At 38.4% G+C, this 22,879-nt stretch overlaps 3 protein-coding genes across 14 annotated transcripts in view; 2 read left to right on the forward strand and 1 right to left on the reverse strand.

Moving 5' to 3' along the window:
• Positions 1-245: 245 nt before the first annotated feature.
• On the forward strand, positions 246-2,240 carry LOC306822076 (green-sensitive opsin-like). The gene is made up of 5 exons (XM_079340807.1): positions 246-721; positions 803-971; positions 1,110-1,275; positions 1,358-1,597; positions 1,701-2,240. Exons 1-5 carry the CDS (start codon positions 337-339, stop codon positions 1,797-1,799), a joined length of 1,059 nt encoding a protein of 352 aa, XP_079196933.1. The 5' UTR covers positions 246-336; the 3' UTR covers positions 1,800-2,240.
• Positions 2,241-6,114: 3,874 nt separating this feature from the next.
• synprb (synaptoporin b) lies at positions 6,115-10,575 on the reverse strand. The gene is made up of 5 exons (XM_079341863.1): positions 10,494-10,575; positions 9,864-9,991; positions 7,251-7,449; positions 6,913-7,104; positions 6,115-6,831 (listed from the first exon to the last, which is right to left on the reverse strand). Exons 1-5 carry the CDS (start codon positions 10,515-10,517, stop codon positions 6,466-6,468), a joined length of 909 nt encoding a protein of 302 aa, XP_079197989.1. The 5' UTR covers positions 10,518-10,575; the 3' UTR covers positions 6,115-6,465.
• An 11,019-nt stretch (positions 10,576-21,594) lies between these two features.
• Positions 21,595-22,879, forward strand: part of cadpsb (Ca2+-dependent activator protein for secretion b) — a 62,089-nt gene continuing 60,804 nt past the window's right edge. For 10 of the 12 annotated variants that reach the window (XM_079341387.1, XM_079341391.1, XM_079341395.1 and 7 more), the window contains exon 1: positions 21,595-22,162. In XM_079341387.1, coding sequence (XP_079197513.1) covers positions 21,830-22,162 — 333 coding nt within the window. In that variant the 5' untranslated portion in view covers positions 21,595-21,829. The remainder of the gene's footprint in view (positions 22,163-22,879) is intronic. The other 2 variants (XM_079341398.1, XM_079341390.1) reach the window with 1 other exon arrangement.

Raw genomic sequence — 22,879 nt, forward strand, 5'->3', positions numbered from 1 at the left:
ATGTATATCAAAGAATGCATTAAGCATATATCTAAGTATTTAAGTATACTACTGAGACATCCCATCAGTGAAGAAAAGCTCATCAATTTTGACAAACTAATTGATCCTTTAGACCTAAATCTCTGATTTGTTAAAGTGAATTATTAGTTAGACTTTAGCCTTCCTCTTCCTTATAATCCTCTTGTAATCTAATCTAATCAATTTGAGGATAACGCTGGGAGGGTATAAAATAACAGCAGCAACACCATAAGCTGTCTTTCTTGGCTCCTGAGTAACGCCAGGCTAACAGGGTGTACTGTACATCACTCGAAGTACCAGCAAAGAAAGCAACTAAAGATGGCGTGGGAAGGAGGAATTGAGCCCAATGGCACAGAAGGAAAGAACTTCTACATCCCCATGTCCAACAGGACAGGGATTGTTAGGAGTCCTTTTGAATACCAGCAGTACTACTTAGCAGATCCTATCATGTTCAAGCTTCTGGCTTTGTACATGTTCTTCCTGATCTGCACTGGGACTCCGATCAACGGTTTGACATTGGTCGTAACAGCTCAGAACAAAAAGCTACGCCAACCTCTAAACTACATCCTGGTCAACTTGGCTGTAGCTGGACTCATCATGTGCGCCTTCGGATTCACCATCACCATCACATCTGCTGTTAATGGCTACTTCATCCTTGGGGCAACTTTCTGCGCCATTGAGGGGTTCATGGCTACACTAGGAGGTATGAAAGAAGAAGAAGAATTTGTCTTTCATTTGTTGAAATTCTGAATGAAAGAGTATTAATTTGATCTCTATTCTGCAGGTGAAGTTGCTCTCTGGTCATTGGTTGTCTTGGCTGTTGAGAGATACATTGTTGTCTGCAAACCCATGGGAAGCTTCAAGTTCACTGGAACCCATGCTGGAGCTGGAGTTGCTTTCACCTGGATCATGGCTATGGCTTGTGCTGCTCCCCCTCTTTTCGGCTGGTCAAGGTAATTTTTTCTTATTCAAACTAGTGGTTTAAATATATGTATGTTTAAACCACACAAAACACAATTCAATAGATCGAATTGAATATAGATAAAGGGATTAAATGGATGGTTAAAACATTTCGGCATGATTTCACACAGGTACCTTCCTGAGGGCATGCAGTGCTCCTGTGGACCTGACTACTACACTCTTGCTCCAGGCTTCAACAATGAATCATACGTCATGTACATGTTTGTAGTTCACTTCTTCCTCCCTGTGTTCGTCATTTTCTTCACATATGGAAGCCTTGTGCTGACTGTCAAAGCTGTAAGTTAATTTGAATCCTTTAAATATAATTTAATTCTTCCCACTGCCATAACTAAAACATTTTCCTATCATCTCCCTTTAGGCTGCAGCTCAGCAGCAGGACTCAGAATCTACCCAGAAGGCTGAGAGGGAAGTCACACGTATGTGTGTGTTGATGGTTTTTGGCTTCCTCGTAGCTTGGGTGCCATATGCTTCTTTCGCTGGCTGGATTTTCTTGAACAAAGGAGCTTCCTTTTCAGCACTGACAGCAGCTATTCCTGCCTTCTTTGCTAAGAGCTCAGCATTGTACAATCCTATCATCTATGTGCTGTTTAACAAACAGGTATGCTATACCATATATTGTCTTTTCTTATTTATACATTTAGATATGTACTCAATCTTAACTCATATATGTCTAAATTTTATGTCTTGTGCTGTTTTTTCAGTTCCGTAACTGCATGCTGAGCACTATTGGAATGGGCGGAATGGTGGAGGATGAGACCTCAGTTTCCGCAAGCAAGACAGAAGTGTCCTCTGTCTCTTAATCACAATGAATGCATCACATCTCTGGACATTTTCTTTATTCTTTGTTGTCAGATTTTTTAAAGATCCAGGAAAAAACAAAGACTTTTCGCAAATGGATTCATGGCTTTGATGAAGTGGACCAAACACGTGGAATTCTAACTCACCTGTAAATATGTGTATTTAAAAAAAATGCATTTGCTGTGAAGGTTGACATGCACAGCATTTGTCTGTATGAGTGTGTGTGTGCAAGACTAAATGAATGTGTGAGAAGACTGTGATCCAACTGTACAGCATTTGATGACCAACCCAACTCAAAATGTGAAAACGCTTTCTTCTTATCTAAATGTATGTTTACAAATGTAGACATATGTTTTACTTGTCTACTATACCACTTTCAAGTATTTTATGAAAAAGAAAAAAAAATCTAGGATGGAGAAGATAATAAATGCATGCATAAAAACTACTGCAATGTTTTGGGTTTTTTTCTAAATGTGAACTAAACATGCCGGTTTGAACACCTTTGGATTGTAATCAAGCTTTAAAACTGTACAAAATCTGACATCCACTATCCTTAGATCACATACTGATCAGAAAAAATAAAGTAAAAACAACACTTTTTTACATGGAAAATACAACAATAAGGAAACTTAAAGAGCAGCAACCTTTTGCATATTCAAGACCCTCTAGATGTTACAGTCTTATATATCTCTTTGAACACTTTAAAGGAGCTTTAGTAACACAGGGTACTATGCTATCAATTAGTTATCAGCCATGTGCAGTTTAAAGCTAAGTGCATATGCAGTTAAAACATCACTCAAGTCAAAAGACACACTAGTTTGTCTGAGATTATTCAGAATTCATATGTGAAATCTTTAATTACCATTTTTCCTCCTAGTAAGTAATCCTTACAAATAATAACATGTACACAGTGTGACTGAATTCTAACCAGTCAAAGCAAAATCATTCACATCTATGATTTTATACAAGAATGTCACACAGGGGAGTTATTTTATCTGGACAAAAAAATACTCAAAACCCAATAAACACAGCTTGTTCTTTGTTAAAAGATTTTGTAGCTAAATATCCTGTGTCCTGGATGACAGAACTTTTGAGAAGATTCATTAATATCTTTAGTAAGTCATCTCTTTTCATAAAGCTTTTTTTTTTTTTAAACAGAGTAACATGGTTATAAACCATACAATGCAGGCAATTGAAAACAGAAGATAACAATATAGTAACAAGGCAGAATGACTTCAACAAAACACCTCGGTTTTCTCCGACAGGCGAGAAGACAAAATATTTTATTTCAATAAGGAGAGACAAGTGCTCTTAAGAATGAATTTAACAGTGAAAGTGTGATTGACAAAATGAGATTTGACAGAACGTTTTGGCGCTTGGACTCTATGGGGTGGAAGATGCGATTTAGTGATGAAGTTCTGCTCGTCATTAGGATAGATCCCCCCATGGAGTCCAGACGCTGGTGGGGGAGGACTGATGATGTGATGAGAACAAGAGGAAGAAGAATTGATGGGAGTTGACTCTGATTCTGAAGATGGTGGTGATGGGGAGGTGGAGGGGCGCACAAAGCCAGCTTGAAAGAACTATAGGGAAGAAAAAGAATCATATTTAAAAGGAGAGCTGAACAATGATAGGTTGAAAACGAGGGAGGTTAGATGAGGTCCGGTGACAGAACAGCTGATTAACCCACGGATGGCCCAAACTGACAGCTTGAGAATGACAGCAGAAATGACATAGCGTGAAAAAAGGGTGACTGAGAAACCTGATTGTGGATCACTTAAAGTCTTCCATACTGAACTTTCGCTAAGCTTCATATAAACCTACAGCAGGGTTAACCAATAAAGTTCCAATGAGGTGATTAAGATCAGAAAATGTGAGTTATAGTTTTGTTACAAAAATGATAGAGGGTTCTTTTTTAGGGAAATGGGCCATGACATGAGCAAGGACAAGAGTCTAAGACAGGAGGGACATTTTCTTATACAATAACATTTTATGTCATAATTTACAAAAACCCTATATGTTTAATGTACGTAAAATCTGAATCCACTTGCTTTTTTAAAATTAATTGGACAATGGACAAAAAGAACAAGACCAGACGATTAAGAAGACAAAGTGCAGACAAGCAAACATTTATGTAATGGATGATGTAAGACTTATCTGGGAGTGTTAAAAATAAAGAGATACATTAATGAAATAAATAACTACATTAACAAAGGGTGTTTTTGACAAATGTGGTGATATCTTTTATATGAAGTTAATTAAAAAAAACCCTTAATAAATAAATGATAAATAACATTCACGTGAAATTGGAGATATTTTTTTTCTAATAAAGATACCCCTCTAGTTAACATGCTTTTTAGAATGTAATGAATGCAGAATGTGTTGTTATTAAAATGGTTAATACAATAATCCTTCTTCCTCTCATTCCTAATGTATAGTTAAAGAAAACAGATTATTCGAGCTGAACATATTCTGGTCTACAGATTGTCCTGCAGACCACAGACAAACTAGTGCATGCTGTATTTCTGTTGTGATGCAATAGGACTCCTTGAGGCCAATGTCTTCCTGCATTGCACTTACACCTGCTGTATAGCATGCCATAATACAGTACATTATATCAGACACATACTTAATAGTCTTTTTTATATTAAAGCTTTACTTTACTTCTGCTTTAATGGAAAGAACCAGCATGTGAATTAAGAGAAGGAATACATTAATTAGCTTCTCAAAATAATTTTAAACAAGATGGGTCATCTGTTAAAGAGCTTTCAGATGATATTACAGGCAGATGTCGCCCCCTGCAGGTTACTACATATAACTTCAAAATGTCCCTGCACCTTTTACAGTCTGCTATTTCTAATAGTCATGGCTGCTCCATGCTTGTTGCTAGGCAATAGAAGACATAACCACTGATCTACACACTGATGTGTATGTTCCAGCTCAGAGGGCATTCATTATAATACATACACCCACCCTTATTACCAGATAGGCCATCTATCAAATGATGTAACCCCATTATTTCCTGCCGACAACCTGATCCCAGTTGTCATGCTGAGGTTACAAACTCTATAATTTTCTTTAATGAGCATCCTTAGACACCTGCATGTGCTTAGTGTGTCTGTCAGAGGCAAACAGTGCCTTTCTTTCTTTAGTTTCAGATAGAGGTCTTATTAACAAACTGTGGGGGTGCAGTTATGTTTCCAGGCTGATTTTCACTGTATGGATGCCTGGAAGAAGATACTGTGAAATATAGATCTCTTTTGACCTTAATATACATGTTCTTTCATTTTGTGAGATTTTACATTATCATCACTGACAAGTAAAACAAAGTTCACCACAATGATTATAACTCAGACTAAGTAGAATAGGGATCATTTGAAAAAAAGATGAAGGAGCCTCGGGAGGATTTTTATTTTCAGTCATGCTATCCAACCCAACATACATGGATATAGGTAAAGAAATACATCACACAATCATCACTCATATGTTTTAAGACAGGTACAAAGTTGGCCTCAAACATTTCTTTCACAAAACTTAGATCAGCAGGTCAGTAAAGCCATTTGATCACCATTTAAAAAGAGATGACGAAATGATGATGATGAAAGAGTAACCCAATCTGTTATATATTCAGACTTTGAACCATTTATTTTGTATCCGGAGAATTCCCTAAATTGATTAATCAATTTCAACCCAGCTGGTATAGATGTCTTTGTGTTTGTTAAAAAAAGTAGGACAAGCATCCTCAGGCACAACCATTGTGTGTGTTTACCATGTGTTTTAGTGGATTCAATTGGCTTTACCCAGGGTGTAAAAAACCTACTCATCACTTCAAACAAAACCTGTACCTCGTTCTAGCATTTGGCATTGAATCTTAGAACTGAAGTCTTCTCCTAAAATCCTCTTTAATCAGATAATTTCTTAGTAACATTTGATTTACATTTGGGTTTAATATTAGGCTATTTTAGCCTTATTTCGCATGTTAACTGTTTTTTGCATCAATACACTGAGATAAATTCCTTGTATATGTAAATGAACTTGGCAATAAAAAACAATTCTTCTACTGTGAATGAGCACTATCATGACACTATGAACAACACTTAAAGTACAAAAAACTAGATATAATAGCTGACATGAAATAATACTCTCTGCACAGACAAAGTATTGACTTGTATTGCCCTTTTTGAAATGGCCTTTTAAATGAACAGTGTATGTTAGATGATGTAGAAAAGAATGAAAAGTGTTCAAAAGCTACTCCAACTTACAAGCATTAACTTTTTTTATTTCATGAAGGGTAGATATACTTGGACAACACATGCAAACATAATTCAAGATACATTAAAAGACTTTGAAATAACAAGTAAAACATCAAATACTTGTCAAAATCAACTACTTTCAAAATAGAGTTTATTTTAGCCTAGAGGTCATATTACAAGTAAACATGTAGTATTAACTTGACTCAGTCTTGTGTACATCTAACACTGTTTTGTCCAATACAACAGGATACTTAATATAGCCAGAGGAGTTTTGGGCAAAAGGATATCAATGCAATGCACATAACAGCCACTGAGATCATTAATATAATAACTAAATCATTATGGATTTATGAATGTAATGTTTGTGTTAATGGCAAGTTTCCATCAAGTTAACCATGGATATCATTGTTCAATATCACATCTCATTAACAAATATCATCGGCCCTTTTGAAGCCACTCTAATCTCCCTTGGTTTGCCATGATATGCCTGTGGTAAGCTCAAAGTTACTTTTGATGGGCCAAAGCTACTTGGGCTACCGACATGCTGACCAAAATCCCCCTTTGACAGATTGAAACTATTTTGTCTGGTAAGTTGTGGACCAGAATTTTCCTCTGGCAGGTCAAAGCTGCTCTCACTGTAGAGCCGCTGTCGCATTTCGCTGGAGCGTTTCCCAGAAGCACTCCTGGTTGGATATCTCTGACCTGTCTTGTACCAACCTGTCTCTTTGAAGACAAACCAGATATTCCCAACCCAGAGGAGGACATTGACAAAGCCAAAAACCTGGACAGAAGAAAAGGTTAAAAAATTATACAGTTTCCCATCTCTATACCTAGTGGGTTTTTTTTCCTGCTGAATACTTACCGCAGATGTATTAAGACGTGACCAGAAAGGTTCCTGGGTCGCTGTACATTTGTTTTCCTGAGCTTTGCAGGCTGAGATGAGCAGTAGCACATGTGTAGGGTTTGTGGCTGTCTTGATATCAGAAATAGTTTTGGCCCAACAACAACTGCTGATCAGCCACATAAAGGAGAAGATGATTGTAACAACAAAATCCTGTTAAGGACAGAAGAGCAAGAATAGTACATAAAGGAGGAAATGACACTAATGTTTTATGATAAGCTGTACTAACACAAAGGCCTTAGTTTAAGTCGTATTATAGTAATTCTAAATGTGTGTGTTTAAGGTTTTAAATGACTGACCAGAAGCGGGCCTCTGTTGTTCTTCAGGTATTTGTTCTGGTAGAAGACATAGACGATTGTTGCCAGCAGAGAGTACAGAAACGCAAACACTCCGACAGTAAGAAAAAACTGAGCAGCTAAGGAAAAGTCACCATCCAGTAATAGAATCTCTTCGCTCCTTCCCTCGCACAAAGGAGCCTTGAAATGCACATCTTTTAATCTAGGGAGAGATATCAGGGAATGAAAAATGATTGTTAAAAAAATTGTGTGAAAATGTTTAAAGGGATACTTCACCCATGTACATGAAGCTGTGTATCATTAGAAACATGGTCGTAGTGTTGAATGGTCGTGAATCCAGCCCTCATTTTGCCCTGAGACGAGAAAAATATGTTTTTCTTTGCCTGGAAGTTTTCTTCATGTGATGCAATATGACGCTTTTTGCATCACATGAAGAAAACTTTCAAGCAAAGAAAAACATATTTTTCTCGTCTCAGGGCAAAATGAGGGCTGGATTCACGACCATTCAACACTACGACCATGTTTCTAATGATACACAGCTTCATGTACATGGGTGAAGTATCCCTTTAATCTGTGGGGAACATCTGTCTGTAGTTGCTCATTGTTCAAAAGCACCACAGCTTTCTTTTGGCTAAAACTGGAACTGCCAATCTTCAAAAAGTGATGTAGATACAAAACAAAGCAGATTGTCTTTGCTTGGCTATAGCGTAAAAAAACGACAAGTAGTATTTTTTTGGCATCATAATTTTGAATGTGCTGATTCGTCTAATGTGATTTAAATTCACAGTCACTGTGGCTATACTGCCTTAAATGTAGGTAGAGGGTGGCTGGTTTTGTTTATGGAAACTATTGTTGGGCTGTTTGCCTTTATTTGACATAGCACAGCTCTAAAGAGGGTCAGGAAATGTGGGGAAAGAGAGTGGAGGTATACATTCACCAAATGGCATCAATACCAGGAGACAATCCTGCTACCAGTGGGAAAAGGATTGTATCCTCTAACAATGAAGTTTACAACTTGCACAAATTGACCCCAAAAAGCAACAATGTTGCGATTATGCAGTTTACTATTTGTGTACTTAGCAGCAAATCAATAAACACAAAGCAAAAAAATCCCACCATGGCAACAGCCTTTTTTTTTCTGAAACGCTAAATAAAATTATTTGAGTAAGTTAGTTTTATTATTTTCACAAAGAAAGAAAACTACCGGACAATCTATAGACATTGTCGTATTCTGTCAGTATACAAAACACACACACACACCCACACACACAAATGCACGTGTGTGTGTGTGGATTCAGGTTACGTACAAACACAAGGACACATTTTTTATCATTATTAAACTTTTTTCAAAGACTATTCTGAAGCTTTCATAATGCTTAAACACAATTTTTAGGCATCACAGTAAATATAAAGTGAGTACTGACCTTGGTTTCCTCACTTTCCAAAATAGACCTCACTCAAATATTAATTACTAACCCCGATCCTCACAAAAATAGATCTACAAACACCTTCATACAGACATGCATTTCTTTGTTCACTTACAAGGACATAACATATTTACATTAAACTCTTGAAACTTACCCTAATCACAACAAATAAAAACTAATCATCACCATGGCCCATTAAAAATGCTTCTCCCAATTTTTCCCCAAAAGGAGAAACAGCCCTTAGTAGTTGGTAAAAAGTGAGGTATCTGAATATACTGTAACAAAGCATTCTACTGCTAGGAGTGCTGTTCAATGTTTGAGTTAAGTTCACTGAGTTCTTTTAAGGACAGTGCTGATACAGGAAAGATTTACATCTGAAAACATCTGTTTCTCTTTAAGTTACATGCACTAATGCATCGGGGAGATATCTTGGCAAGAGAATACTTGTGATGGAGCCACATGGTGTTCAGGAGTCCAAAGTAGTCAAAAGGGGTCCAAAGTGTTAGAGGGACATATGAGACGATATATTCTATCTCCATATTAGGAAATAGATGTTTTTGTAAGATTTTCTTATAAATTTGACTGCATTTCCTTAGTTCGAGAGAGATGATCCTGGCCTCCTGTCTCTCCAGACTGTCCATTGCAAGTCTGGTGCTGACATTCCTTGTAAATAAATTTATTCTGCAAGCAAGTCAGTGTCAAAGGAGATCATCTCCACCCATCATCTCAGAAATGTTCCAAAGTCTGTGTCCCCCAAACATAGCTTAACTCAACACACATTCACACAGAAACTGTCCATATTTTTTTAGATTAATAAATGTTTTAATTTGTTTAAAATGTAAATAGGTGAAGCAAATGTAATTTCAAAAACTTGGGTTTATGTGTTCTGAATACATGTTAACAGTCGGTAGCATTGATCATCCTTTTTAAAAGAACAATCAAAGCTTTACTCTGTCAATTAGTCCGTTAATTCACATCCAATAAAATGCAATAAAGAAATGTTTGACTATTTCAATCATTGATTTATATATTAGTAATTTATCTACCTGTACCCCATTAAAGGTCACAAGAATAACTGAAGAAATGTGTTCACTATATACATTCAATAATTTAATTAGCTGTTTTGGGACGTTTGCAGATTTGAAACAAGGATTTGATTGATTAAAACAAAAAATGTCAATTTCTTTACCTAAAGGGATAGCCAAACTCAATATCGATGCTAAGGTTACTCTTCCTCCTTCTGTCTGCACAGTCCACTTTAACCTGGAGGTGACCATAGTATCCTCCACATGTTGCAAATGCACAGATGGCAAAGATCTATGAAAAGGGAAGCAAGAAAAGGTCATACATTAATTGATCAATCAAACATGTAATCAGTCAAGCTTACTGCATCATTTATAGACATAAATTAATTACCTAAATTATAATTAATATAGATAATTGGTTTGAAAACTAAACCTGAATAATTTAAAGGTCGGAAGACAACTAACAGTGCTGCTGACTGTGCACTGCAGGGTTACCACAGCTGCACAGTCAGATTCAATTTGAAGGAGTTACACACAAATCTGACATTTCATCTCATCTTTATAGTTTTTAAATAAAATATTCACAAAAAATGATGACAGATTAGCTTCATATCAACCACATGGAACTTCATTTTCTTTTTACTTTTTAATGTGTGACAACCACAAATTAAAATAAGTCTGAAAACAATACAACCAATATAATTACTCATACATTAAAACATTGACATTAGAAGAGAGTAGAATAAAAAATAACAAAATAAAGAGAAAAATGTAAAAAAGAAAAAAAAACTTACCGGAGCAAATATAACCATACACATTTAAAAAATAATCAAAGATCTCAAGTCCAACTCCGACGTTGAAGGCTTTGTTATCAGGTTGAAATGCCACTGATGTAGAGACGACAAAGAGAGAGACTCTTCTTCTGGAGGGAAGGGGTTGACAAGTTACTTCCCCAGGGAGGAGTTTGAGTACATTGATATAAACGGTAAATAATATAAGAAGCGAGTGAATATGTGCAAATATGTAGGTTGCTGATATTGTAAGTCCATAGGAACGTTTGGGCCTGCTTTCAAAAAATCTTTCCTGGAATATGGCTCATTTTTTTAGTGTTTTGATGGATTTTGGATCAAATGACTTGTGGGTAAAAACTGAGTGGTGTAGATACAATGATATCACCTACGTTTTGTGTGCCGATATTGTGAAGCTTTGTGTGTCATCATCTTGTGTCATCATCTTAAATAACTGGACAAAAGTTGGTCCTTTTTCGCGAGTGGGCTAAACCCTTAAATGCTTTATAATCCAAGCATGAAGCCAATTTAAATTTGTATGCCTCTTTATAAATGGCTATAAACATGGTTATTTTTTATTTAAAGTTAGCCACTTGGACATAGTTTAGTTTGAGGACAGATTCAAATTTTGAGCCTACATCAAGTGGCTATTAAAGGAACTATCCACTTTTAGCCCTGTCGCAGAAGTCTAATTTAAACTATTACTTAATAATAAAAGATTAAATGAAAAGTGTGTCCCTCACATATTTCTTAACACATCAGGCATAAGGTTGAAAATATGAGGCTAAAATAATACTTTAAAATGTAGAACTTTAGCTGATTAAAAACCGATTGATTTAACTCTGCCTCAACATGAGTACATAAGCTCAATCAGTATGAACAGACAGAAACTAAGTGTACAGATTGTTTTATATCTTTTATCATGATCATAATAAACAAAACATCCCTTGCTCATGATGAAGAGATAACCCTGGTATTCTTATCTTAGAATTATTAATGGTGCTTTATCTTTTATTATCCATTGATTCCCTGATTGGTTGGCCTCCTTGCCTTCTGTTGTAGTCTGCTGACCTCTTCTGGTGGCAGATCTGTATTACACATTCAGTTTTAAGTAAAAATAAATAATGGTTTTCAAACATTACTAAAAGGACCAAATAATTTACTGCAACATAAGCTGGGATTTAGATGTCTGATTATATATAGGGTCTGATGTAAAATTAATTAATTCATTCATTCATTTCAGTTTGTTGGATTTTGTGTCCCAGTTTAAAAAATGTGACTTCACCCTGTCATCAGTCATAACAAACGTTTGGCTCTGCCTGACGTGATTGATAACACCATATCCAAAAGTCTATTTTTTTCACAACCTTTGTACAGTAGGTTGTTTTATATAAAAAAATTCTAGTCTCATTAAATTTTCAATGGCTAGACAAGAGCTCAATTTACACGCTCAGAGAAAGAAAGTTTGGGAAGTAATATGGAATACCATGAACTGTTTATTTTGTTTACAATAAAATACATTTAAATAGAAGAAGTTTAATACAGAATAAAAATTTAGGACAAACGTAGGATAGAAAATGAACTCTCGAATTAATCAAATGGCAGAAGAAGACATCACATAAATGCCATCTACAGTATATAAAACAGAGGTTCATTTATCCTGTTTGGCTGTTAATTATAGGTTTCTGCTTCTTTTGCTTTGAAACTATTTTTCTTTCACTAGAAATCTATAAGATTAAAAACATGTCAAAAACCTTTTGATACTAATCCATCTATAAGCTGCTGTTGTTTCCACATTGACAAATATATTGGAATAACTAGAACACTTGAAATTTTAAGAAATGCAGTAATAAGGCTAGAAGACTTACGATCAAAAAGATAATAGCAATGACTTTAAAAGTACAAAAAAGTGTGTCTTGGAAAGTTGTTCAAAAACTAAAGTGACTTAGATTGACTCATTCCCCCAGACTAGTTTTTGATGTCAGTGGAAAATTGGCTCGTCACGTTTTCAGCCTCATTTCAAATCCCGCTCAAAGAACGATCAGTGGCTACCTTGAGGTACACAAGGTGGGAGGACAAGAAAGGTAGCAAAAAAATCAGCCTTCACACAGCATTAAGTAATCTCTGGAAATCAGTTCTGAAAGTGAAAGATAATGTAATATGCAGTGCTGGAAAGTAAAGACAAAAGCCATGGTAAATTTCTTAAAAGCTATTTTTCATGCTGGAGGCTGACAAGAACATCTAATTTTTGGATGGCACAGCTGTCTAAATGAGAACTGAAGTCTAAGTCCTGTTTGTTTCTAGATGAGATTAGTTTAATTAGATTGAAGAGGAAAGATTAAACAAAATCATTTTGCACCTGTTATCAAACCTACATTTTTATGCTTTACTGTTACTGTTTACTTATGTTATTATCATTAAACAAGTTTAGTTGAGATAAATGCAAATTGACTCACATGAATATCTTTTGTAACAGTTGCAATTATTGTTTACTTTTAATATGACAAAACTAAAAGAGTAAGTTGTATTTAAGTTTGTTTTGAAATTATATTTGTGTATTTTAGTTGATCATTTTATCGGCATTGATTGTATTGATTATGTGCTGTACCTGTCATTTATGTTTGTCTATATTTTGTAGTAATTGTCATTTTTATGCCGTTTAGTTTTCACGGTGGATTTGGGGGAAGCTTCAACTAAACCCATTGCAAGAAAGCCACTTGTGTCTGCTGTGCTTGGAGGGAATTATATATTTCATACTTTCTTGCTCTGTCACAAATAATTCACTACAACATCCTTCATGCAATTCCACTTTTAAATTACGCTCACAAAGAAAATGTAATCTGTTTGTGAGATATATAACACTAAGTTGGTGATAATGTAACTAATTTAAATTATTTAGAAACTTAAACTCCTCCACTTTGGGCAAGGGCTCCTTACCGACCCGAAGAGGACAAGCCACCTTTTTCCGGTCAAGAACCATGGCCTCAGATCTAGAAGTCCTCATTGCAGCTGTCTCACACTCGGCTGCAAACTGCTCCAGTGCATGCTGGAGGTCCAGGTTCAGTGAAGCTAACAGGACCACATCATCCGCAAAAAGCAGAGACTAGATCCCGTGATCGCCAAACCTAGAGATTCTGTCCATACAAATTATGAACAGAATCGGTGACAACAGGCACAAAGCACAGTCCACAAAGTACATGTTGACCCATGTTGACTCCCATGAACCCTTGAGCACCCGATGGAGAGCTGGTCCAGTGTTCCACGGCCAGGATAAAAACTGGATTATTCCTCTTGGATCCAAGGTTTGACTAAAGGCCAGATCCTTCTCTCCAGTACCCTGGAATAGACTTTCCCAGGGAGGCTGAGGAGTGTGATTCCCCTGTAGTTGGACCACACACTCTGATCCCTCTTCTTGAAAAGAAGGTCTGCCACCCTGATCTGCCAGTCCAGAGGCACTGTCCCCGACCTCCCTGCACATCCAGAGACTAAAGATACTCAGGGTGAATCTCAACCACCCCCGGTGTCTTGGCACCGAGGAGCTTGGCAACCACCTTGGTGACTTCGGCTTGGGTGATGAACGAGTCTAACTCTGAGGACTCAGCCTCTGCTTCCTCAGTGGAAGAAGTGACGGTGGGATTGAGGAGATCCTCAAAGTATTTCTTCTGCCTCCCGACTACACCCCCAGTTGAGGTCAGCAGCTCCCCACCTCCACTGTAAACAGTGTTGGTAAAGCACTGCTTCCCCCTCCTGAGGCGACTGATGGTTTGCCAGAATTTCCTCGAGGCCGTCCGAAAGTCCTCCTCCATGGCCTCCCAGAACCTCCCAGGCCCGAGTTTTTGCCTCTACAACAGCCTGGGCTGCGCCACGTCTGGCCTGCCGGTACCCGTCAGCTGCCTTGGGAGTCCTATGAGCTAACAATGCCAGATAGAACTCCTTCTTCAGCTTGACAGCCTACCTTACTTCTGGTGTCCACCACCGGGTTTAGGGATAGCGTCCACAATAGATACCAGAGACCCTGCGACCACACCTCAGAGCAGAAGCTGTGAGAAGCTCTCCCGGAGATGGCAGTTAAAGATCCCAGTGAGGCCAGCGCTTCCAACTCACCACCAGGTGGATACAGCTCAGCCCCTCTCTTCACCCGAGTGTCTGAGACACAAGGCTGGAGATCAGATGACACGACCACAAAGTGTGTCATCGACCTCCGGCCAAGGGTGTCCTAGGGTGAAATTATGGACACCCCTGTGCTTGAACATGGTGTTCATTATGTACAAGCTGTGACTAGCACAGAAGTCCAATAGCATAACACCGCTTGGGTTCAGATGCCCAAATGTGGCCGGGGATTGGGTCGCCGAGATCCCCACGGTCGGTCTCCTCTGTGGGTTATGGGTCCACAGAAGAATGGGCCCATTTCGTCTGTCCGGCTGAGCTCATCCGATCCCTGCGGGCAAAGGCCCAGCCGCAAGATGCTCTCTTACGAGCCCTAACCCCAGGCCTTAGATTATTAAACATTTAAATAAGAGGTTGCAAATTAGCTTTAAAACGTAACTTTTGAAATGTTTTTACTTTGTAAATCACAATTTCAAACTCGTGACATTTCAGATTAAGACTTTTAATTGACCACAGATGACCACAATATAAAATATATATAATATATATTGTTTGCCATGTGAGCCCAAACACTGTTGGTTTGAATATAAAAAAAGACTAAAAAATTTTTTCTGCATCTAACTGATTAAAAAATCTTCATAATGAAGTGTAATAATGACTTTGTTTTGCCCTTGTTATATAACCTGAACAACTATAACATCCCTGCTTTTACATCATTGTTCCAATAGAGGGCAATCCTGGGCTGTGCATATGAGAGGAACAATCTCTAAAGCTGCAGTGATGAGCTCTTCTTACTTCCTCACCTCGTTTGATCATTTTCTTCCCTCTAAAATCGACTCACAGTGATATCCCCTGTTTCTGAAATAAACCAAATCAATCATAACACACCTGTTTTAGCCTGTGGTTGATAAACCACATATTCCAGTTTGAGACGACTGGAATATATCTGCTGTTCTAAAGCTGTAGGTTTTTTCGCCATGTTAAGTGGTAAGGCTCCAGCCACTTGCTACATTATTAATGAATCTTTTTCTGGCATCATCTCCCCTGTCTATGGGACGAGCATAAATATGGCATTTTTCATGAACCCTCCACCACTGCTGAGAAAAAACATGCAGTGTTTAGTTTCTTTCTTTTCTTTAAGTGGATCATCTCTGCAAAGGGGCAAATCCCCACCATGAAACAATATAATAAGATAAAAATAAAGGCTAAGTATATTCATGTGTTTGTTCAAGGAACAGGTCATTTCAAAGCATTCCTAAGAGATATAGCATTCCTTGGCTCCTCCTTGCTCCAATAAGCCAGTTCCCATGCACCTGCGTTGTGATAAGATATACTTCCGATGTTTGCAGTACATATAGTGTCACATAAAAACAAACATATGTTATAAGGCATGTCGTATAAGGCTGGTTACCCAGGAGGTCAGTATGTTCTGGGTGAAAATCTTGGGCGTCATCACACGGTATTTGCTGGGTGTGAAGTCCTCTCTGAGACGGCTATAGTAGCTCCAACGCTGACACTGACCCTATTCCATCAATCTCACATTAAAAACGCTTGCAGCATTTAAATATTTCAAAGAGCTTCTTGGCTAACTCCATGGCAGCTCTAAGCCTCCCTCTCTCTCTCTCTCACTCTCTCTGTCTCCCACTCTATGTGTGTGTGCACAAGTGTGGGTGTGTGTGTTAGAGTCTGCGGGAATTTAGCTGTTTTTAAATAAATTGTCTGCTGCCTTACAACTGATATAAAGAAGGGAAATGGAGATCATAATGTTACCCTACAAAATGCACCAAATAAACCACTTTCTGATTCAATAATCACACATTTCCCATAATTCTCTCTCACTTACAGTGTGTCACTTTTAAAGCTTGCACTCTGATTAAAATCAACATGCTCTGAACATGCATTGGATGGCAGTATAGATTTATAAATGAGTAGAACAGAGAGAGGGAAGTCATGAATATATCATCATGCAGTGATTCTGTGAAGCTGTCTGGTGTGTCACAGTGTGCTCGTTCTGTGTGGATCAACTCAATAAAGTCTTACACAGGACTGTGTGCAAAAGATACATGGTGGACACATGTTGATACAGGATGTGCGCTGTGTATGATAGTTCACATTTTTGTATGACATTGTCTCTTGAATTCTTGAATGCTTTCACGAATGTGGGCAGAAGATGAGAAAATCAACTCTCAGGCTGAATAAAGGTGAGATGAAAAAGTCAGGCAGCTCCCTATGGAGTATGACTGTAATTAATAATGCATTTTTATGATAGGGTCAAAGAAAGTTCAATGATTCATCTCTTTTCAGATGATTCTTGTTGGATTTGTAATAATAATGTATTTCAATAAGAAGTCAAATCAGTTCCTCCAGGTTGAATGTGTACCACAACCTTATTTTGTACCTTATTTAATTTGACGGTTATGTTTTTACATTTGAGAATAAACTTTACATAATGAATTCAGTTGAAGATGTATGAAGATCACCTATCACATGACTTTTTTATCAAGGGATGTTGACCAATAAATATCATTTAAATTCAACACTACTTATAATTCTTCAAAGTAGCAGATAAGAAAATAATCTCACCACACAGTTTATTATTTCCTTGATTAACTGCATGTTACGAACTGTTACCCTCACACTAGTTTTTATGCTGCCTCCTCTCAGTTGTTGTGAGCCATTGATGCAGAGTAGAATCTTTCAACTGATAGAGGTATTTATCAGTACAATTTCAATTGAATTCAATTTAAAAAAAATTATATGTCCCCGGGGGGCAATTCAAGGGCACACAGAGCAGTAAATGAACGACAGTGCAACTATGCTAAAACATTTAATCAAGATAAGAGTCAACAAAGAATAGAGTGTCAAAGAAGAACAAGTATCAAGAGTGTTAGTACAAAGTTAAAGTTAGATACAAGGAACAGCGGAGAGTAAAGTGTCTCGATGTTAGTACAAGTTAAAAAAACAAACACAAGTCACAGAGTTAGATTCAGAGAACAGCGACGGAGTAAGATGTAAAAGGACATGCATGTAAACAGATGAAAGCAGACGTGAACAGACGTATATGATGTAAACAGACATGCAGTAGACTATTGAAACAGATGTAAACAGAACTGTAGTGCCAGAGAAGATATAAGTGGACAGTGATCGGACTAAGATGTAATTTATTATCCTCTTCATAGTTGTTCATTCTAAAATTTGTCATTTCTTCTTTGAACTGTACTCTACTACTCTTAGTTTGTGTATTTCTTTTCCTTTTTTGGTTTGTGTGTAAGGCTTTATGTTGGTCTCAATCTTGCTCTTTCTCTATTTCCATCTATTTCTATCTATTTCAAATGTTGTTGTTGTGATTAAACAACAAATGATTTATTAAACATTCATAGTTTCATTTGCTGTTTTAAAGGTTTCCATTATACAGTATCACAAATCTTCATCTGCAGAAGTTCTGTGTTTGTTTGACCAAACTAACTGTGCATACCAATCATGTACTCAAACAGACTTTCTTGTTCTTTTCATTACGTCACTTGACATCCTCCAACACCTTGCCCCTTTAACGATTAAAAAAAGCCACTGGGTGCCACCCACAGTGTTAGTCATTCACCTTACCATCAATTAATCAATCTTTATTTGCCAATTCATAACAAATGTTATCTCAAGACACTTAACAAAGAGCAGGTTAGAGAACTTCCTCTTTGATATATTATCTACAAAGACCCACCATTAATCCATCATGAGCACTAAGCAACATTCAGCAAAGACACAGTGGCAGGAAAAAAAGTCCTCCAAGAGGCAGAAACCTGGAACAGAACCAGACTCATGTTGAACAGAGATCTGCCGAAACTGTGTTGGGCAGCTCTAAGATTCTATTTATCTATATTAATGATGGTAAATTTAAGGTTGATATAAATAGTTGTAGCAGTTAAAGTCAGGAGGGGGAGTTCATAGCAGCAGGCCGTCAGCAACAAGATCTACCTTTCATGCAGAAAATAAGAGCCAAATGAGCTCACAATGAGATATGGTATGTCTCTATTACTTTGTAACTTTACCATCCATGTGAAATTAAATTGGCAAATAACATCTTAATTGTTTTATAAGCACCCGATTCAGGCTGAGGGTTTAGAATACCCCAAAAGTTTGTTTTTTTTAAACATTTCTGTCCAAGCGTGTGTCACATAGAGCATAAAGAGGTTATGAGAACGTCTAGTACTTTTCTGCATAATTAAAACACATAGTGTTAAAACAGACCAGCAATTGCCTCTTATATAAAGGTTTACCTGTGTATGGGTCTATGGGTTAACAGAGCAGGCTACCCTACCCAATTATGCTTACAATATGTTTCAACTGATATCAAAACAAAAAATGACCAAAATGGACTTGCTGAATGACACTGATAAGCATTTACAGCAGCCTTTAGTACTGAACCATGTTACTACCACATCCCAGCTCCTATACCACTGTGATGGGGAGGGTTTTTTTTCATTTCAGGAGAAAATCTCTTGAGTTTCATGAAGCTTTTATTCACATCACACTACATAACAGCAAGTTAGAAGAACTCAGGTCAGAAAATGGCAATTAAAGGCGATAAAGGCATATTAAAAACAAACAAACAAACAAACAGTTGTTTTGGCATGATAACATTTTTTACACATTGGTCTCTCTGTTGCACCTCTATGGAGAACATCAACATTTAATGTGTACACACTCCAGTTGAAGAGCAGAGAACATCAGTCAATTATTAATGTTTAAAAGGTTCAGAGAGCTAAGTTGCTTGTGTTAGTGCGAGACCGAAGCAGTGTGCAGTTGCAGAACACTGAGGGGTGTAACTCTATACCACACCCCTCACTTTTGAGGAGCTACACATACACCAACTGAGACTAAATTCATAGAAACAAGTGACCCACCAGGAGTAAAGCTTGAGATGAGCATAGTCCTTGAAAGTATTGTCGACAACTAGGAATTTGCTGGTCAGACATGTACAGAACATCTGGAGTAGCAGCTACTCAGTCCAGCTGTCAGATTGAATTTAGTCTCAGGGGGGAAGCAGGCAGGCGCGCTCATCCTCTGTGCATGCTGAGCACACAGTATAAAGGCTGTCATGGGAGTGGTACTCTGAGGAATGTGATGGTGGGGGGAGGTGAACACAGTGCAAGGGTCGAGGAGTGATTTATCTGAAAGGATGAGACAAAAATAAACACATCTTAACATTAAAGTTTTATATTTATTAAAAAGAACAACTCTAAAGTCTGGAACAATATATTTATTAGCAGACTTTAGAGTACTTTTTTCATCAGAATGCAGGATTGATTGATAGATTTACATTGTTCAACAGAAGTGTGTGTGTGTGTGTGTGTGTGTCTGTGTGCGCGCGCGTGTTCTAGAGCAACCCAATAGAAACCAGTATAATTATCATTTCTCTGTAATAAACCTTCATAGCAGAGAAAATGAGAAATGAAGACACTCTGATGACTGACAACTGTCAGTCATCAATGTAGATCAAAGTGGAGTGTCCTTTGAAATGATGCCATATCCTGAATTTGAACAATAAAAGAGCAAACTAACAACCAATGGTTCAATTAGGGGAACGTGAATTGAAGGTTTATGTATTAGAATATTTATTTGATATACAAGTGATATATAATTGTTATTAGAGTTGTTGACAATTGAACTCTACAGGGAGATAGGGCATCTCTGATCAACAGACGGATCAGTGCAGCGTCCGCAGTCATTCGGTCATGAGTTTTGGGTCATGACCGAAAGAACAAGATCCTGGATACAAGCAGCTGAAATGGGCTTCCTCCATAGGGTGGCTGGGCGCAACCTTAGAGATAGGGTGAGGAGCACAGTCACCAGGGAGGAGCTCGGAGTTGAGCCGCTATTCTTCCACATCGAGAGGAGTCAGCTGAGGTGGTTACGTTTACGTTTGATAATAATGAAGTGTGCCTCAATCAGATTTATAAAAGGCTGCCTTAGTGTATCTCCACTTTCCAGCCCCATTCAGAATGGCCTCAAATTATATGGGCCAGAGAGTTGGTGTAACCTTCAGTCACTCCTGTCCTTCCATCATAAAAACAACAATAACAACAACAAAAACAAAAAACAATTCTTGCTTGAAAAGTAATGAAAATCTACGTTGTATTTTCATTCAAATCATGTTTTCTGTGTAATGCTGCTTTTTTGTATTTATTTTTTTTACATTTTTAAAGATGATATTGTCTAATATCATATAGTGAAAACATGGCCGATACTGAGCTCTTATTCACTGGAGGGTTCGAAGAAAATATACAACCCCAGGGTATAATAATGTCAGTATGTTTAAATGTGACATGCAATGATTTCACCAGGTTACAGATGTTGCCTTAAAATGTTTAGAAGGCACGAGACAGATGTTGTCCAGCAGTTTGTTATCGTAAGAAATTAGGCTGAATGTCTGTATTTAGAAGAGGCATGTCTTATGTGACTGCAATATAATACTTTTCCTTGACAAGGGACACCAGCAATGCTGCAACAATCAATCCCTCCACCAAAGACCACAGAGAAAGTGCGATCTGTGTTTCTGGTTACCCCACCCTCCCACAACACAAGGCTAAGGAATCATCCTGAACATTTTACACTGTGCAGCTCGTGCACTGCTCATGTAAAAAAAAAATAATGCTCCCCATTTCAGTGACAATCAGAGAAGTCATGTGGCAGCCATCTTAGGTGTACCACTGCAGAACGTTACGATGGGATAAGGGACGTGTAAAGGCGCGTCATTCATTCACTCTCTGGTCTAAATCTGTGTTCAGGACCACGGCCAGCTCCTCGCGCCTGCATGCGTCCGCCTGGCTTCCTGGCAGGCAGGGAGAGGCCATCGCCCGCTTTCACCGATTAAAAAAAACGACTCTCCATCCCCTCATCGGTACAATATACTCCCCTGCCCCTCCCCTCTGCTGCCTTCTCACCTCCCCCTCTCGCATCCGCTGCAGTGACTGGCCAATAAAGCGGAGAAAATACGTAAGCGTCGACGAAGGCTCGGCGCAGGCGGAGAAAGCTCAGTGTGAAGCAGACCGAGCCTCTTTCAGCCCCACTCGCGCTGCTGACATTCCTCGGCGAGTACAACCAGGGCCTTGACACCGGTACTCTAAATGACATTTTCGCACGGATAAGAAGGTGGCACTTGTATAACTTTGGAGATACTTCTACAAAACCTTCCTTAGAAGGTTAGGGTAGCTATAGGGACGCATCCTCTCTAGAACAAGATGTTAGATCCGTCGTCCAGCGAGGAGGAATCTGATGGGATAGTAGAGGAGGAGACCAAAGAGGCAATGGCACCTCAGGCCGGATCCCGCATCTCTCCCAGCAGGACTAGCGAGAGCTCGGGTGGTCTCGCCCCCAGCAGCAGCCGCAGCAGCGCCCGTCCAACCAGCCCGAGCCCGTCTGCAGCCAGCGAGGAGAAGGAGGACCTGGATAAACTGCAGAGGGATGAGGAGGAGCGCAAGAAAAAGCTGCAGTTGTATGTTTTTGTCATGCGATGCATCGCTTACCCATTCAATGCAAAACAGCCCACAGATATGGCACGGCGACAGCAGAAGGTAAGGTCCCCTCGGTGAAAAGACATCATTAATAACCACAAGGTGACGAAACGCCTCCTTTCATATCGCAGATGTTGTCATTGATGACCTACATAAGGAAGAGCACAGAGGGGGGTTTTGGCCACAAGGCCTGTCCGATAGCGCGCGGATGCTGCACAGTCCCGTAGAAGAAATACACGTTTTCATTTTTTGATGCAAAATGTTGAAATCCTATGAGCATGACAGAAGCACAGAAAAGCTCTTCAAATGGTGAAAGAAGTACATATAGTTATAGGTGCTGCAGAGCTGCATACAGAGTGCAGTCCATGTTTGTCTACACACACTCGCTCACAAGTAATATAAATCCCGGCAAGTCCATGAATTGAAAGGGCGTACAGGGGATGGTAGGTGGTGAATTGAAACGGGACAGCATCATTCCCTTCTTGGCTTATACCTGAGAAAATACCAGTTTTTCAGTAGATACGAGAAACCTATGGCCATTCCAATCATTTGCGCCATCAGTTATCCCGTCAATTTGGCCTCCCAAGGTGACTTTTAGGCTCAGATCTCCCAAGGAAGGTTGCTTAATAGCTTTTTTCCTGCTCTGCAGATGAGCTGGGCTCCTCTTGATGTGTTACAGTTAATTCATTGCAATGAAAATTTCCTTCATCCACACATTCATTTATACCGTATTTATACTACTGGTACAGATTACTGGTACAGGTTTATGTAGGTTAC

Source organism: Symphodus melops (assembly GCF_947650265.1).
Source record: "Symphodus melops genome assembly, chromosome: 4".
Classification (NCBI taxonomy): Eukaryota; Metazoa; Chordata; class Actinopteri; order Labriformes; family Labridae; genus Symphodus; species Symphodus melops.